The sequence below is a fragment of the Capronia epimyces genome, assembly GCF_000585565.1.
Source record: "Capronia epimyces CBS 606.96 chromosome Unknown aczIQ-supercont1.5, whole genome shotgun sequence".
NCBI lineage: Eukaryota > Fungi > Ascomycota > Eurotiomycetes > Chaetothyriales > Herpotrichiellaceae > Capronia > Capronia epimyces.
Window position 1 is genome coordinate 1334749 of NW_006912908.1, and position 17899 is coordinate 1352647.

A 17899-nucleotide genomic window follows, 5' to 3' on the forward strand; every position below is an offset into this window, starting at 1 on the left:
CGAAACCCCGAAAGCCAGTGAGTGAGCCGGCCTCACCTCGAGACACTGAATACACCAGCGGACTGTGCGCTATACTCGAACCAGGTATACGCTTCCGCGACTTGACGCCATCCAACGACTTCATCTCTACTTAATCTTACATTTATCGGCGAGTCTCTCTTTCTTGCTATCTTCATTTCAGTTTCCATGCAGCGTGGGTTTCCGGCACCTACCATTGATGTTTTCATTGGCTGAGAGGATATGATCTGTTTGTTGTTCATTTGCGAGGTTCTTGGGACTGTTGTCTAGAACTGGAAGGGTCTTTCTTGATCGGGGGTAAAGATTCGCAGGACAAGATGCTCTTTACGATTATTTGTGGTCGAGAAGACTTGTTTTTGGTATTGCAGGTGTTGATGCGGGTGAAGACGGGTGAAGATAATGGAGCATTCGATGGGAGACTCCACTGGCCTCGACATGGTTGTACCCGAAGCCGGAGAGTTGCATCATAACAATTTTCTCTGAATTCTGCATTTGCAAGGGAGGGCTTGGTACCAGTGCAGGCAACAAGTGCGATTGGTGAAATGAGTATACACTGGAGACGGAGACCTCTTGGGATATGATAAACTCTTTGGTCCGTGACCTACTCCTAGAGTCTGAATGAACTATATGAACTTTTTCGAGTCCGAGAATCCGAGACTCGAAGCCTCGCAGGTCTCTCGCACATTATTCATGATTGCCTTGTCGCCAATGCCAGTCGATCGTTATCTGGCGCGAGACGATACTCGAACAATAAAGACTATTTCTATCTCGTCTTCCGCTCTGCTGTAGGCCGGCGACTTGCTTACTTACTCGCTGCGAAGAGGCCGGAAAGGCTGAAGCGGGCAATGCTTTTTAGGTATTCAAGTAACATGGATAGACGGTTCCATTAAGGAGATCAGATCATTCAGCATCGTTCCATGAAGGAGATCCGATCACTCAGCATCATTCCATTCGCGGTCCAAGAAGTCGACGAAATCCTCGACGACGCGACGGCGGCCAGAGACATAGCCCTGGCCGTGGGCGATGCCGCCGCGTTGGATCTGGGTATATTTGCGGCGGAGGCGCTGCAGCATGGGCTGCGAAAGGGCGATGCCGGCGGGGACGTACAGGGTGGTCTCGTAGCAGGCGTCCGGGTCCGCCGCGGTCGGGGTGGGAACAGCCAGGGCGATGTTTCCGCCGTCGCGGTCGCCGTCCGCGGGGCCGCCGGGCTCGCGGGCCCGGGCGAGCACGTGTTTCGCCACGTCCATGGTGGCGCTCTCCAGGATCTGCAGGGCATCGGCGGCTGTTGCTCTGGGCAGCACGGTGGCGGCGTGCGGCTTCACGGCCGGGTCGGACGTCGACGTCGACGTCGACGTAGACGTGACGGCGGACGGCGGCCCGTGGGGGCCAGGCTGGGTCTGGGTCTGGTTCTGGTTCTGGGCTGGGATCTGCGACAGGGCCTTCCTGCTCGTCGGGGTCGCGGGCTGCGGGAACAGGGCGGCCCAAATGGCCTGGGTCGGCGGCGTGGCGTCGCTCGACGGAATCGTAAACAGCGGCGTGTCCCAGCGCGAGAAGGGCGACGGAGGCTCGTACCGCATGGCCAGCGAGACCAGTGTGGCTGGTGAGTAGGGCGGCGACGCTGTCGGCGCGGGTGGCTCCAGACATGCAGAGGGCAATGAAGTCGCGGGTGCTGGCGTTGAGGATGGTGGTCGTCGAGTGGAATTCCGACCTGGACTCGCCCCTCTCTCGGTGCCCTGCCGGTCGGTGATGTACAGCGACTTGAGGGTCATGGTGTCGTCGGGCTTTGGTCTCGACGGCGCAGGCGCCTGCGCCTCCGCCTCATCGCCTCCTCGATCTTGTGGTTCGTGTTCCCCGTCGAGAGACGAAGAACGCGACCACGACCGCCGATCGCCATATATGGCCGTGTGACTCTCCGGGACCAAGTGGCCGAGGACGTCGGTGCCGTGTGTAGCAGGCGTCTGGGTATCGACGACGCGAGCGGGCTCGTCTCCGCCGTCACGAACCCACGCTCTCTGACGCTCGCCGTTCCACGTTTTGCATTCGTCCTCGCGCGCCGCCACGTGCACGACGCAGCATCTGGTCGCGGCCGCCTTGGCCTCGCACCACAGCTGGTAGCGGTATCCCTTGATGTAGTTCAGTCCATCGGCGATCACGATCTTGTCTTTGGACACGGCTCTCTTGATGGCCGAGAATTCTTCCGCCCGCGCCGTCTTCTCCTGCGCCGTGCTGTTGTAAATTTGGTCGCGCACACTCTCCCGGCTGGCCGGTCGGCCGGGCTCGTAAGGCTCGTGGGCGGACGCATGCTGAGAAGGCACAATCTGCACGCTTTTCTTCGAGTGTGCCGCTGGGTCGGACGCAATGAGTGCGTTCAAGTCGGCCGCGATCTGCTGCGCTCGGAACGTTTTGCCGGAGCAGGGAAGGCCAGTGAGGATGATGAGCTGCGAGAACAATTGTTAATGCCTGACGGTCGTGTCGTGTTGGATAGGACCAGGAACGGTCTGACTTACTGGCATCACGCGCTCGGAGTGCAACGTGGAACACGGGTGATGAAAATTATATGAACGTAAGGTTGGTGGGGGGTGTATTGTATACGCACCACCTACGCTACTCCGTACTCCGTACATTAGTTAGGTAGGTAGACAAATCTACCTATAAGATCCCTGAGGCTACCTACCTCTAAGCCTGGTCCCTCCAAGCAGCACCTGTCTGGACTACTCGCACCGCACTCCGTACATTGTATATGTATAAATATATATACGGAGTATGTAAATAAGTATTAGGGAATCATGTCGCTACTACTCCGTCGTCAGCGTCAGCCTTGCCAGCTGAATGAAACCAGTGGTCATCGACACCAATACTTGTTCAAATAACAGAATGCAGCCTGGATTGGGTTCGTAATCGTCGTACATTCAATCACTAAACACAAGTCGCACAATACTGCACTGCAAGCGATCAAGATCTATCAAAACACATCCTCTTCCTCTTATGTTCTGTTGCCGGTGGGTTCATCGGCGCCACCCTTCCATCACCCCAGCACAACCCCCTTTTACACAGTCACGCATCAGATTCACAGATCCTGGGATATTCCTCGTGGAGGTAGAGTGGCCTGTCCGTGGATACAACAAAGCGAAAGGAAAACAAGCACCCTCGTCCGGAGGGCGAGGCTTGGTCAAAATAAGAAAGATGTCGTGTGACTGGGATCAGCTCTGGTAGAGAACCCCCATTTCAGAGATGGATGGTTGCAACAACCGGCGGCATAGTGGTTCTGTTGCACCTTCAGGTGCTTTTCCCGTTCAACCGGTGGACTGGCTCCACCCTAGCACCGATGGGTAGTGCAACCTCATAAGCTGGCAAAAGAGAAACGGCCTCCTGGTGGTTTGAACATGTGTGTACATGGGAGCGACTGTGCATCATCCGGCTCAGCGGCAGCGGCAGTGGCAGTGGCAGTGGAAGCAAGCAGTCCAGGGAGACGGTGCCTGGAAGTGGACGAAGTACCGGTAAAGATATCCTGGACATCCTGGAGAGTATAACCTGGGAGACAAGTGGACCCTGTCCAGTGGGCTTTGACATGACTGATATATCCTCTAGCCAGCGTACATGCATGGAGTGCTGTACCGAGCCTGGCTGACGGTACGACCATAGTACCTGGGCTGGACGGTGGCACCAGCTATGGCCTGAGCTCTGGCCAAAGCTGACGAGCCGGTCCGCTTCATGGGCGTCGAGGTCAGTGTATCCGGGACTTTTCTCCGCTTGGGCTGGTCCGGGGTAGTTGTACGATCCCTGGGCGAGTCTTCCTCGACATAATCATGCACTCGTTTCATGTGATCTCGCTGGTTCCAGCGTCGAGGAAATCCATTTCCATCTCGAGCACGATCGCAATCCGGGAATTTGCAAAGAAATGGGTTCAATCCGTGATTGTGTAGTCCATGGGCCTCCCTTTCATGCCGGAAAAGGCATGCGTTGGAAGAAAACCGGGCATCCTCGCACTCTGGCCGATCCGCAAACTTGCACCGGTAAGGCCTCAAATGGGAATCCAGGTATTTACTGTGTAGAGGGGCAACAACATTAGAGGGTATCCGACATGGTGCAGTACGCTTCAACCTACTTGTAGATGCATCTCTGTTTCGTGGGCTTGTGGGCGCATTTAGCTTCGATGAACATGGGGCAATGGTACCATCCATCCTTGTCGGCCTTGGTATCATAAAGGGGATCACTTCTGGCCTTGACTTTGTCGACCGTGTCGTCTCTGAGAGCCGGGGCTTCGACGTGCACAGTGGCGTGTTCTCCAGACGAATCACTCCGTTCCGAGGCGGATCGGATCGGCCTTGGCTGAACAGGGCTTCGTTGCGCAACTCTGTTCGGTCTTGGGTTAGCGGCGGAACATCAGGGGAAGAGAAGGAGGGAAGTCAGACCTGTACGACGGGGACTTCGGGGTGACATTGGTCCCGAAAGCGGCAAGGTTCCGGTCACCCTGGTACGGCTCCGGCTCGTAGTCCTGGGCAGATAAGAAACTATGGGGCAAGATCTCCTGGACATAGTCCTCTGGGGGCGGCGTCAAGACCCGGTTCTGCCATGAAAGATCCGGAGAAAAAAAGTTGTTCATCATCCCTGAAGTGTAAATGCCGGTCTCCATAGGCATGTATCCGGAGTTCAACAGGTCCGGTGTCTGGCCTTGTCCTTGGTAACTTGATGATGCCATGTTCAAGTCCGTGGTGCTGGTCCCTGACAGAACATCATCTGTCAGGAACTCAAATGTCGGGTCGGAGTCATAGCCGACCATGCTCGACATGACCGGCACAGTGTAAGTACTTTGCGCGACGCTCAACGAGGGATAACGCATGGCGGAAGACGTTGTCAAGAAAGAGTCATCACCATCGGAATATGATCCGGAGGACAAGGTTCTGGTCCCAGACCCAGGATATCGGCGCGACACCGATGGAGATGAGACTAAAACATAGTTGGGGTTGGCAACACCCCCGAGCAGGGTAGGGGAGTTGAAATCCATGGGCTCCGCGTAAGTCACGGGCATTGTCCTGGGCATCCGGCTCTGATTTCCTGGGGGCCGAGTGGCCATTGCAGATGGAGAATGTCTCGACCTGGAGGGCATTTCTAGCAAGCCAGGTCCACGGAATCTAAGTCTGTCAGGACGACAAGTCAGTACTTGGTCTCACGGCAACTGCGATATGAAACGGCCTCCAGGACAACGGTTGGCTCGGGGAAGGCGGTGGTGATTCAGACGGAGGCAATCAAGGACGGTCCAGGGGGGCCGGAAGGTGTGGGGATGGGATCCAGTAGTCGAGGAGTTGTTGTTGGGGCATGGGAGTGGTCGAACGGCCATCGGCGTCGGAGAGCTTGTCGAGGAGGATGGGACAGGTATGGTGTAAACGATCGCAAGCCGGCTGAGGAGGGACAGAGGCGCTGGGTTATTTGCATCCAGATTAGAGTCGAAAGACCGGGCCAACGGCGAACGTCTCCCATCGGGAGACTTCGGAGTGCTGAGTTGTGATGACTTCTCGCCGATCCAGAGCCAGTCTTCGCAACTTCGACGTAACAGTGTGATCACAGAGCCTGTCCAGGAATTGGACTCTTCCGAAGTGGTGTGGCCACGGCAGGAGTAATGGGCTAATGGGCCAGATCCTAAGCTGGCCTGAGGCAACCTGGGAATATGTCGACAGATGAGAGCACATAGCAGTAGTGGCCAAAGTGGAACATAGGGGCTGAGTTGGTGATGTCCGGAGGTTCAATCAATGCAATCCCGGGTTCAAAAAAAACAAAAACAAAGGTCCATTACGATAGGGGCCTGGCCAGGGGAGTTTCCAGGGAAATTCCAGGGAGATGGTTTTGTCCGGTTCATTGAGGCCAATCCATGGGGGTCCTGGGATAAAAGGGTCCATATGGGTATTGAGCTTCATTTCATTGCAATCTCTGAGGGATAACACGAAGTTGTCGACCTCATCGAAGCACCTTTCAACCTAGCCGCTCAACGGCATAGGTGATGGTGTGGGGGTGGGCGAAGCCAGCCCGGGGATGGTCAACCGACAGGGGACAACAGGTAGTTGTCAACACCCGTGGTGGAGCGGCGATGAAAGTAGAAAGACAAAAAGAAAACTGTGTAGTACCTCAAGTGTGGTATTTCCGGATTGGACAGAGTGATGAAAGGTCCGTTTGCTGGTGGTATTCAAGTCCTGGATAATCCCGGGAGCTGGTACAACGACAACAAAGGAAAATTCAAGCAAAAGCACAAGAACAATCCTGGGATTTTTCCGGCTGGATGAGTAGATGGTCCTGTGGATAGAGATATAGGGTCCTTGTGGCCAATTTGGATAAGGTTGATGAAAGTGGGAAGTCAGAGGTTGCTGGAGAGTAGCTGTCTGGCTGGCTAAGTGCTGTGTTTCAGAGTCGAGAGAAAGAGTATGTGATGAGGATTGAGGAGGGAGGAGGGCGAGCGAGAAGGGGGGGTGCTGAGGTCCTCATTTAAAGGACGGCGAGGAGTCAGAACAGCAGGACGGTCAAGGTGGGTGGAGGGCGCGGCGGAGGCAGAACCGGCCGAGGTGGGCTGGAGCAGAAGTTTCCGCTTTGCTGAGTGGCCTCTTCCAGGACTGCAAAATACAGCCAGATCCAGTCACCGCTAAAAGCATACCGGACTGTAGGCGAAGCTGGCTGCAGAGTCTCTTTTTTTGGGTTGCACAAGGTGCATATGCAAGCCCATCACAAACAACGGGAGGACAGGTTGCACCACCTCGTGCAGCAGGTTGCCCCGTTTTCGAGCGGCAGGAGGATGCGGGCTAGCACTGAAGCGAGGGAGCTGCCACGGCCCTTCACTCGTCTGTCAGGTTCGACACGACCCGCTACGGCCGGCGCCAGCTCATCTAGCTCGGGGGCTGTCGACTGTGATGGCGGCGAGTGAGAAGGATCAGCACTCGTCTCCACGATGGTTTGATACGCTCTGTCGGCGTCGGTGAGATGAAGCTCTCATCTGGATGGGAGAAGCTGGCCGGGCATGATCAGCAGGGGCATCTCCATTGGTGGTCCATGGTGACATAGCCTCCCACGTTGGTCGCTCTGCCTGCATCTCCGGCCACTCGCAACCCGGTGACGAAGGTGACGGAACGGCTGGTACTTGCATCGTGCAGAGGGAGAGGACTGACGTGGCATTCTCTCGTGCCAGCAAACTCCATCTCGTGACATGCTCTTGCTTCGTCTTGCTTCGTCTTGCTTCGTGTCTCGCATCGACTAACGACCCTCAATCACAACAAGGCAAACACCAGGGCTCGCTTTTGTCCAGCTGAACGGGCAACCCATGCCTCACATTGGATTGTACGAGTACCATGCATCAGAAGTGCCTCCCGTTGCTTTGGCTGGTGACAACTGCCCGCTTTGACAATAATCGACCAGGGGTTCCCTTGCAATTTCCAACTTTTCCAAGTTGCTACTGCAAACTTCTCGTCCAGCCACCAAGAGGATGGGTTGATTGAACGGTGTTTTCGTCCTCCCGTGTCACCTGCAATCCCGAGGTTGGTGATACAGCGTGGCACTCAATTGTCAGCGCAGCCAGGTCCCGAGAGCAAAGTACGCTCGTCTGCATCTGTATCCCCATCCAAGTGGGAGCTGTGTATTTGGCCTCAATGTTGACTACACATACTGCTGAACGCCATATTCGTAATTACTAGTAAATATCTATTGAGCCTTTGGCAGGCTCGAAGATCAAGCTGTGGTCGATGCTACGAGAGTGAGATTCACAGTCGGTCCGGCTTCGGAAACGAGATCGAGCATGGTGTGTTGCCTGCAACAGTCTGTGACGACCCCATATTTCAAGGCCTTTGATTCGATCGTTGGCTATCATGCAAGACCATTCCTGTTAATAGCCATTAGTAGGTCTCCATGTGCTGACAGTGTGTGACAGGGCAGCCAAGGAGATCGGGTAAAATGGGTTCAGAATTTGATGATGGTATTTTGTTCGTTCAATGACAACGTGGTCTCAGTTGAACTATGCTTTTAGGTTGATATATTCATCATAACAGGGGCCGAGGGATGATGCTCGAAATCGGACAAGACAGTGTGCCACATACCTCATATAAAGCTAGACGCTGGAAGTACTCCGTAGGCTGGTGGTACAACATTCGTCAGTGGCCAAGCAGCTTTGCAGCAAACGTCTCCAGTCTGCTGTCAGCTGAGATGGATTTTTCCGGGCTGTCATGAAGAATATCCGGGCGTGAGGACAACACTGTACCATGTCCTCCGTAGCGCGGGCGACAAAGGGAATCAAGTCCAGTCACATTTTTCTTCGCTGTATGATGAGACAGTGGCCGCCGGAATGGAATGAAATTGAACTGAGGGTGCAAATTTGGTGCCAAGACTGTCCGGCTCTGCACGTGATCGTACATACCATCACGTGCACTGCGAGGCTGTGACCACGAAGGGGTCCCACGGAAGGGGGACCACTCAATTCGGGATCAGACGAAGAGGTCGCAAAGAGAAGGTGAACTTGACATCATATGTTCCTGGCTACCGCATGAAAGCTATCCTTTCTCGGAGCTTGGAAGGTCGATTTTTACTGATTAAGCTGTTTGCAATGCACTGCCGCCCTGCCGTCCTGCCGATCTGCTATTTGTAGAGGACCACCCCGCCAGGCGGAACCGTAACCTGTACGATTGACCTTCCGTTCGTGTCCTGGACTTTCACTGATTTTGGCACCTTGTCAGCGATGCTGGAGTACAACAACACGATCGTACTCCCGGGTGGATGCACGTCACTGTCAACCGTCACCCAGGCAGACACCTGAGAGTTTGGATCTGTGGCGATTGCGCACAACACCTCCTCCCCAGCGAAGAGTCTGGACCAAGCAATGACAGACCGGATGGGCGGCGAGCCGACAATGCTCGGCAGGCCAAAGTGAACGCCGTCGCCTGAAATCTCGCGGAGGTACTGCCTCCCTCTGCGCAAGGCCATCTCTTGGCTCCGAACCTCTGCCAGGCCAGCCACAGTCTTCCAGACAGGGTTGTCTTCGTCGAAGAAATGGCGGCGTTTGCTACGAAAGGCACCAAACGCCCCTCCAAACATGGCTTCCCGGATATATTGATCGCTTCCGCCCTGGCCATCGAAGGCTTGTTCAGTGCCATAGTAAATGCAGGGAATACCCAAAGTGAAGAGGTTGAGAGCAATAGCAGCCACGACGAGCTGGGGACCATTGCCGTCGGAGCAGAAACGGCCTTTATAGTTTCCTCGCCAGACCTGATCATGGTCGTCAATCATGGTGACGACTTTGTCTCGGAACCAGGTGTGGCTGCCCTTGTTAAGGTAGAGAGCGTTGCGGAACAGGTCAAAATATTCCGCCGGATTGACCTGACCTTTAGGAACCCTCCAGAGCTTTTCCTGGACATCTCCGATCCCGAGAGCGGCATCTATACCTGTGGCCTCGACGGTTTCGAAGGCCCTCGAGCCTGTTATTTCACCAACCAGGAGGAACTTGTCCTTGCCCAGGTGCTGCGCATATTCGTGGATGACACTCGCAAAATACCTGGTGGGACCGTCCCCCATGTGCTTGACGGTATCGATTCGGTAACCATCAATGTCGCTGTAGGCGATCCAGTACTGATAGCATTGGCATAGAGCTTTCAATGCGGGCGTGGCGTTGAAATTGTCTGGGCTCGGATCTCCCAGTGCGATATCCTTGAGATCATAAAAGTCGCCATCGAGATACTCGGGCGATCGATCCCACCCGTCATCGTTAATCTGGCCCTTGCGTGTGAAGCATTCGGCGCTCTGCAGTTCAGATGGCCACACTGCGGCATCTGGGAAAGCAGTGGGATACTTCTTCTCATCGACTTTGCCTAGAGGTATGTTCGGTACTCTGTCTTTGTCATAAAAGCCTTTCACATCGAACGTGTCTCCCGTATAGTGCGGGTTGTCTGCCTTGTACTCAAAGACATTGCCACTGTGATTGAGGATGATGTCAAGTAAGACATAGATGCCCTCCTTGTGTGCGGCAGCAACCAGGGCATTCAAGTCTTCCGGGGTACCAAATCGGGGGTCGATGTCCAGAAAATGCTGCACGCCATAGCCATGGTAAGTCTGCAGCTCCGACACGTTTTTGAAAATCGGACCGATCCAGAGAGTTGTGACGCCGAGGCGCTTGAGATATCCCAGCTTGCTGATCACACCTTTCAGCTTTCCTCCAACGAAGGCTGAGCCAGCATCTCTCCACTGGGCCGCGTCATTGTCATTGCTGACGGCGTTTGCATTGTCCTGGGGGCCGTATTTGGCAGTAGTACCGGTGGCGACAGGGTTGCCTTGGACATCCTTGTAGTCTTTCTCTGAGTTATCCGAAAAGCGGTCTGGGAGGAGAAAGTAGAGGACCTGATCCTCCCACGCTGTCGGAGAAGGATGGAACGTGACCGAGGGAGGCGCTCTCGCAATCACAGACTGGACCTCTGAGCTGGCGACGCTTCTGATAGGTGTGGTCATCACGACGTTTGGAATGCCGAAAGACGTGAGGAATGTCTCTCTGGCACAGATGGCTAGAAGCAATTCATATACGGAGGCAAAGCTCCTCAGCAACCAGCCCCCTCTCCTTCTACCCGGACAGTGTCAGCCGCAACGGAGAGGCTAGGCTGTGACTGCTGGGATGCATCTCGCGTGGCGTTGGTCTGGACGCGAGGGGAAACGACGAGCTGAAAGACCGCCTTCCAATAGCGTAGCCGTGGGCGACCAGGGTAATCGCGACCCACGGTGTATCCGTAGACAGTGACTGTTCGTTTCACGCAGGGGTGTCCGGCGATGGGAGGGAAGAGGGAAGCAGGAAGAGAGAGGCACGCGAAGCGAGAATCGATAAAGGGTCATGCCTGGAAATGCTAGAGTATCTTAGTAGTACAACACACAAATACTCCGTACTCCTGTCTTAAGTGATGAGGACGATTCCAGGATTCCAGGCACTACTGCACCTAGCCGCAGGATGGTTGGTGTTAGCGATCACGTAAATCGGTACCGGAGGTACAACTAATTTGCTAGAGTAAATACAGTGAGCTTAGGTACCCGTACAGAGCAAGGGCATGCGTGGGTTAGGTAGGTACATACCTAAGGTACATATCTATGTACGGAGTAGGCAATACTAATCAGAACCTAAGATAAGGAGAATGATCTAGGACGCGTCGGGAACGATAAACACGTCTCTGTCGATGCAATCACATAGTATCTCAATATTGCGAATACAGAATCCGGTTTGCGGCCAAATTAAGGTACTGGACTCCCTACTACCTACCTTATTGCCTGCGGTACCTGCCTGCGGTATTTGCCTGCGGTATTTGCCTGCGGTGTTTGCCTGCGGTGTTTGCCTGCGGTGTTTGCCTGCGCTGCTACAGAATGTAGGTACCTAGGTAACCACCCACCACTCTGCTGCCCGGCATACTGTTCTGTATTTCTTCTCTATCTCGGTGAGTCATGCATAGCAAGACAGGTAACTTTTGGAGCCTGGATCAAGCCCGAAAGGATGCCTGACAAATGTGTGGTACCTCACTACGCGTACCATGTGGTTCACCACGAACCAAAAAAAAAACTTACTGCTAGTCTCCTCTTTTCACCCGATATAGTTGACACTCAAATCTCTGTTCACACCACCGCTCTCGGGTTTGCTCGAGCATTTCGAGGTCAAGATGGTGGCTGATCTGCGTGTTCTTGTCGTCGGCAAAGGTGGGAGAGAACATGCGCTCGCCTGGAAACTAAACCAGTCCCCTCTCGTCAACCACGTCTATGTGCTACCTGGGAACGGCGGTACGGCGCTTGAGCATATGAATATTTCTAATATCGACATCCCCCTCGATCAATATGAAACCATGGTGGAGGTGGCCATTCAGCTCAAAATTGGATTGGTAGTCATCGGGCCTGACTCGGCTGTCGTGGATGGACTCGAAGAGAACTTCCGACTTGGTGCGCCTTCAAACAAGTTGGTCCTAATCTTCATCGGCCTGATTGTTCACAGCAAAGATACCATGCTTCGCACCCAGCAAGGAGGCTGCCGAGATCGAGGGTTCGAAAGCCTACGCGAAGGATTTCATGTCCCGCTATCGCATCCCTACCGCCGAGTATAGGACATTCACAAACTTCGAGGAAGCTAGCGCCTACATCAACTCGGTCCAGCATGAAGTGGTCATCAAAGCAGACGGGCTGGCAGCCGGCAAAGGTGTTGTAATCCCAGCAACAAAAGTCGAGGCCATAACTGCATTGGAAGATATCATGGTGAATCATCATTTCGGCGATGCAGGGAGCTCTGTGGTCATAGAAGAATATCTGCATGGCCAAGAACTCAGTGTGTCGACGTTATCTGATGGAAAGACGGCCGTGACTCTATCTACCGGCCAGGACCACAAGCGCATCCGGGACGGAGATCAGGGCCCAAACACCGGAGGAATGGGGGTATACGCCCCTGTACCAGCCGCGACAGTGTCAGTCATGCAAAGAATAGAAAGCGAAATCCTCCAACCGACTTTCAAAGGGCTGCGACAAGAAGGTAAGCAGGCCGGGGCCTTCGCAACTTACGCTGCTGATCTCGCTTTCTAGGCCGAGAATTCAAAGGTCTTCTCTTTACTGGCATCATGTTGACGGACTCTGGTCCCAAAGTCCTGGAATACAATGCCCGCTTTGGAGACCCGGAGACACAGTCGATCATTCCTCTGCTCAAAGCCGAGCTGGACCTCGCCATGGTCTTGCTGGCATGCACCGAAGGAAGATTACATGAGATGGAAATCAAGCTGTCTAGCAGATTTGCCTGTAATGTCGTGGTGGCTGCTGGCGGCTATCCCGAGGGATATCGGGCCGGGGACGTTGTTGAAATGGAACCACTTCCCAAGTGTATGTCAACGCGACAGTAAATAACTCGCTGGCTGCTGTTCTGCTCACATGCTCCTCTAGGCTGCCTCCTCTTTCACTCCGGTACCAAACTGGATGAGAAGCGCATCGTCACTGCAGGTGGACGAGTGTTCACAGTGGTTGGCCTGGGCGACACTCTCCCAGAAGCTGTGAGCAATGCATATCGCGGTGTTCGATCAATCAAATTCTCCGACATGTTCTACAGGAATGACATTGCTTATCGGTGAGCTGCATTGACTCAATTTCTAGAGAGTCTGTTCTCCATTAACTCTTCGCCAGAGCTGTCTCGTCCGCCTAGTCTTGGTCGAATCAATCGGATGTGGTTCCTACATGATTCCTGCGGTGCTGAAGTGGCACAGTCTCCTTTCTCATCATCAGTTATCTGTCTTACCGCCGCCACAGTGGCACGGCTCTAGGTCGATCAGCGACAGACAATCATGGCAGCAGAATATGACAGCTTTCTGGCTTACTTCTCGATGATGTCTGTTCGGAAATAATCGACCTTGAACTTGACGGAATTAATCCCCGCGTAGGACCCCTTGACAACTCCCGTCCGAGAGCGAGAGATAGAGGGAGTTGATGCGGCCCAGGGCTCACCTTCTGTCTGATTGTCCCCAAGGGGTCATCGTTTTCTCCGCCCGTACCAGCTAGGTCTTTGAAGGCAACTCAGTTGCACCCTGGGTTTGGCGAGCAGAATATTCGCCATCTGGAGCCTAGGGGGTGTCAGTCCAGCCTAAGGCAGCAGCACCTACTAGGATCTAGTCAGGGAGATAGATGGTCAAGCATGCAGGGATCGGGATGAGTACTAACAATGGCGAATATCATTGTTGCTCGACAGCCTGTTCCTGTTCCTGTTCCAGTTCCTATCAAGTCACAACCCCTATCCAGTTTCAGTCCCTGTCTTGTTCTGTTGTCCAGACCTATTCCCCAAACACCCAAAAGAATACCAAGACTGAGATATATATACCACCCATCAACGACGTAAATACAATGCATTCATACAACATTCCTGAGAGTCTGGCACGTGCTCGATCCTCGATCCCCAGGCCGACTGGACCGACATCAATAGAGGCAAGCACAACCTCACAGAACAGCCTCACTGCTCGCCGTCGCCAGCAAACTGCCTCATCTTCAGCGTGCGCAGTCCCGCGCCACCTCTCCCGCCACCGACAGCACCGGTGGTCGGTCGATGGCGTCGAGTCTGTTTCAGCCGCTCCCTGGCTTTCTTGCTCCATTGCGGCCCTTCCGCCGCATAAGCATGGGCACCTTTTCTCTCGCCCGTGAAGAATGTCAAAACCGCCTCGGCCCCGGACGCTCTTCGCTGGCGTTCCTCCGCCTCAGTCGGCACGCGAGGCTGTGCTTCCTTGCCCTTGGCCGATTTGTCGGATCTCCGATCGCCATCGCCATCGCCATCGGCATCCTCGGCGACCGTGCCTTTTCGGGCGAAGGCGAAGGTCGATAGATCGGCATTGCTGGACGCCGGTAGGGCCGAGGACGGTGTGCTGTCGCCGCTGGGCGTGTTCTTCTTGATCAGTCGCAGAAGACTCTCGCACAAGCGATCGAGAACCCATTCCGGTTCACCCTGTGCGCTGAGCATGGGGCTACTGTCGTCCAACCAGTCCCACTCAACGACACCGTCTGTCTCTTCGTCGTACTCCAACTGCGCAAGTCCGTCCTTCGAGAAGCGGATCAGTCGCGTAAACTCACACCACTCCTCATATGAGTAACGTTTGTCACGGGAATGTTGAAGGTCCCCTGCCGTCTTGCGAATGGCCCAAGCCAGGCGCCGCGTCATTTCCGCTTCACTGACGTCGTCGTCGGCGAGCTGTTGAAGACTCAAGTTCGGCGGGTACTCGTCTTCAGCAGGGCCGACGGGAAATCCAGCCTTGAGACGCTTTTTTTCAGCCCTCCTGCTTATGAATTTCCATAGCCAAGGGTTTGATCTTAGCAGGTCGCCCCAGAGTCCTGCTTTGGGGAGGACTGTCATGTCGCCTAGCCGAAAGGTGCCGCGTTTAAAGCTCGAAATGACTGTATCCCCCATATCCGAAATGAGGACGGTCATGGTCGGTACGGCGATCAGGGACCAAACGACAAAGAAAGGCTTGCCGGCGTTACTCCTGGGGCTCATGTCACCGTATCCAATCGTCAGCAGACTGACGTAGCAGAAATACAATGCCTCGAAATAGTTTAAACCCTGGGTGTGCTTCTCGGCCTGCCAAAACACGACGGCACCCAAGCACCATAACAACCCGAACGCGACTACCGACACACACAACGAATACCACTTCTTGAACTTTCTGGCATTGATCTGAATGGCCCGCATTGCGTCGAACCGGTCCTTCTCTTCGCGCATAACAATCGCTTTTTGGGACCTCGACCTGGCTTTCCTGACGGTTGAAACAGGCCCAGATAAGAACTTGAATGTGGTGTGCAAGGGACCACTATGATCTCGCGCGTTGAGGAATTGGCTATGATGCGGTTCCTCCTCATCTGATTGCTTGAGAAATTCGGCGTTGGTATTTTCAAATTGGACTTGCGGCTCAGGTGGAAGATCTTGAGGAGATTCTTCTGGTTCAGGGTTCGCACATGGCGTAGAATGTGCCGCAGCATCCAAATTGCGCTGGATAATGGGGTTGGGCAAGGGGGAAGATATAACAGGCTTTCGTCTAAGCAACTGTCCAATCTCTATTTCCTTTTCCAGCTCATCTCGCCTTGTCTCTTGTGTATCTTCAACTGTCACAGCCCGTGACAGCGTGTTGGTCCTTCTCCGCTCAACATGCTTTCGCAGTACATTGACGGAGCTGAGCTCTCCCGCAAACTTGTGGATAGAACTGACCATCAACCCTAGGATGATAGTGCCACCGACAGAATAAGGAAAAACCAGTCCACGGCTCAGGTCGTCGGTAGGATAGTAGTCTCCAAAGCCAACAGTCAGAATGGTCACATCGCAGAAGTAAACTGCGTCAGGGTATGTCCACCCCTCGATTCGAGAGAAGACACCAGCGCCTCCACCAAGCCATACGAAGAACATCATGGTCTGCAGGATGAGATTGCGCTGTTCGTCGGTCAGAGTGAAGTGTTGAGGATAATGACCAAGGAAATAACCCCACATATTGACCATTAGAATCATAGAGTTGAACAAGTAAAGACAGGCGGCCAGAACGGCATTCCAGTAACCTTGCGAGTAGACTTGGCCCTTGCCCGGCGGGCAATGGATTTGCATCGAGACAGTAATACCGATCAAGATGCCTGAGGCGATGTAGAAGAGAAGGATAGTTGTAGGCAGCGCGACTATATAGCGGACACGCTTCGTGAAATTGAAGAGTAGAAAGAGATTTCCTACAAAGCCACAGACCAGGGAAGCGATATTCAGGTCGATGCACCACTGAGGGTCTGGAAAACCCACGGACGTGGACTGGTAGTATTCCGGCACATTGTCGACTATGTTGTTCCTCCAGGACACGACCAGAGCAGCAATGGACAACAAGTTGGCCATAGGCGCAAATGTGGCAGCAATAAGAGGAATGGCCGTGGATGCAAACCACCAGTCAGTCGGCAGGTCATCCTCGGCGGATCTGAGATTGAACTTTCCAACACGGTGTAAATGCTGGTGTCTCCTCTGGTGTTCCTTGCCTTGCTTGCCCTCGAGGTCGGGTAATGTGGTAACGGAGGCTCTGTCTTCGTCTGCGCCCCAGGGTTTCCGTGTTCCATTGTCGCTACCACTTGCGCCTGAGCCTGAGCCCGAGGCGACCTCCGGCGGTTCCGACTTTTTCTGCTCGGCGTGATTGTATTCCATTCTCACGATCCGGCCGGGGTCACGAACGGCCGACAGACATCGTGGAGGAGTCGACCCGATGTCGCAAGGTTGTATCCAAGGGGGCGTACGAGGTGATCAAGACTCGAGCGCTGAAGGTAGGGACTTCGAACACGGCTGCCGTTGAGGAAGATCCGGCGTCACGAACATGGTGAAGATAAAAAGGAATCGCCGCAGGTGGGTGTCGGTTCAGGCTCAAGGATCAGGGAGCGATGCATCTTGTGTAGTGGGTGGGTGGAATGCATAACAACGCGGCATGGTCGGATGGGTGGTTTTGCTTCACTCGAACAACTGACGTCTGCACTGCACCATGAATTATTTACCCTGTATCCGTACAGTCGCATGTTGAAGGACGATCCTACACCGTAGTCTTGGGCCTAAGGGCCACCAGGGCCATCTCACTAATCTTACATAATTACTTAGGTACCTTACATCTGTGATCCAGTACTCCGTACATATACGTACTACTAGTAGGTGGGCTACTAAGCTCGCGAAGCTTTCAACGACAAGCCTAAAGGCCAAGGGGCTAAGGCGCCCAGACGCCTCTAAGCCTCCCTAAACCATGACTTTAAAGCCTAAGGGCCTTCGTAAGGCTCCTTAGGCCCCTCTATGTGCCCCTCAACCCTAGGTCTCTCCCACAGCCTATGCCAGTACATAGGTACGTACAGCAGTTGCACAACAAGTCGCATTTTCTTTTCCTGGTTGGCTCCTCTCCGCCACTGGAGGAGCAATGCTTCGCCTATGTACGGATACACCGACAAACCCAAGTCAAGGATTGATTGTACAGGAGGTCATATTTGTTGACCGATAACTCTACAGCAACACCTTGTCAGGCAATATACATGTAAATGCACAGAACAGTAGAAAAGGCTCAAGAAAGCATGGGGTATTCGTGTTGACTGTCATGCATGATGATGATAATACAAACTGCCCCCTCTTGTTCCAACCGTCCTGAAGGGCAGAGGATCAGATAACGATTGACTGACCATATCTGAACAAGGCACAGCCCTACAGCTCTGTCCAGATCAAATCGTCTCCAGAACACCTGATATCATACCTATCGGTCAGCCATCGTGATAGAGTCAAACAGTCTCTCCTTCTCTTAAATTCCGACAAAGACAACAAATAGCGCTGCACGTGAAAGGGTGTATCCAAAATGAAGAACGCTCACTTAAAAAAGACAAGAATATAATACATGGGCAACGA

General features: G+C 53.8%; 5 protein-coding genes across 5 annotated transcripts; 1 reads left to right on the forward strand and 4 right to left on the reverse strand.

Moving 5' to 3' along the window:
- Nucleotides 1-950: 950 nt before the first annotated feature.
- On the reverse strand, nucleotides 951-2531 carry A1O3_06420 (uncharacterized protein; the record flags this gene model as incomplete). Its single annotated transcript, XM_007736540.1, has 2 exons — nucleotides 951-2456; nucleotides 2526-2531. 2 exons carry the CDS (start codon nucleotides 2529-2531, stop codon nucleotides 951-953), a joined length of 1512 nt encoding a protein of 503 aa, XP_007734730.1.
- A 1071-nt stretch (nucleotides 2532-3602) lies between these two features.
- Nucleotides 3603-4858, reverse strand: A1O3_06421 (uncharacterized protein; the record flags this gene model as incomplete). Its single annotated transcript, XM_007736541.1, has 3 exons — nucleotides 3603-4062; nucleotides 4124-4372; nucleotides 4431-4858. The coding sequence occupies 3 exons, from the start codon at nucleotides 4856-4858 to the stop codon at nucleotides 3603-3605; spliced, it is 1137 nt and encodes a 378-aa protein (XP_007734731.1).
- A 3764-nt stretch (nucleotides 4859-8622) lies between these two features.
- Nucleotides 8623-10482, reverse strand: A1O3_06422 (uncharacterized protein; the record flags this gene model as incomplete). Its single annotated transcript, XM_007736542.1, has 1 exon — nucleotides 8623-10482. One exon carries the CDS (start codon nucleotides 10480-10482, stop codon nucleotides 8623-8625), a length of 1860 nt encoding a protein of 619 aa, XP_007734732.1.
- A 1184-nt stretch (nucleotides 10483-11666) lies between these two features.
- Nucleotides 11667-13106, forward strand: A1O3_06423 (phosphoribosylamine-glycine ligase; the record flags this gene model as incomplete). The annotated part of the gene is made up of 4 exons (XM_007736543.1): nucleotides 11667-11940; nucleotides 11993-12520; nucleotides 12571-12861; nucleotides 12922-13106. The coding sequence occupies 4 exons, from the start codon at nucleotides 11667-11669 to the stop codon at nucleotides 13104-13106; spliced, it is 1278 nt and encodes a 425-aa protein (XP_007734733.1).
- Nucleotides 13107-13975: 869 nt separating this feature from the next.
- A1O3_06424 (uncharacterized protein) lies at nucleotides 13976-16675 on the reverse strand (the record flags this gene model as incomplete). The annotated part of the gene is made up of 1 exon (XM_007736544.1): nucleotides 13976-16675. The coding sequence occupies one exon, from the start codon at nucleotides 16673-16675 to the stop codon at nucleotides 13976-13978; it is 2700 nt and encodes an 899-aa protein (XP_007734734.1).
- Between the last annotated feature and the right edge of the window lie 1224 nt (nucleotides 16676-17899).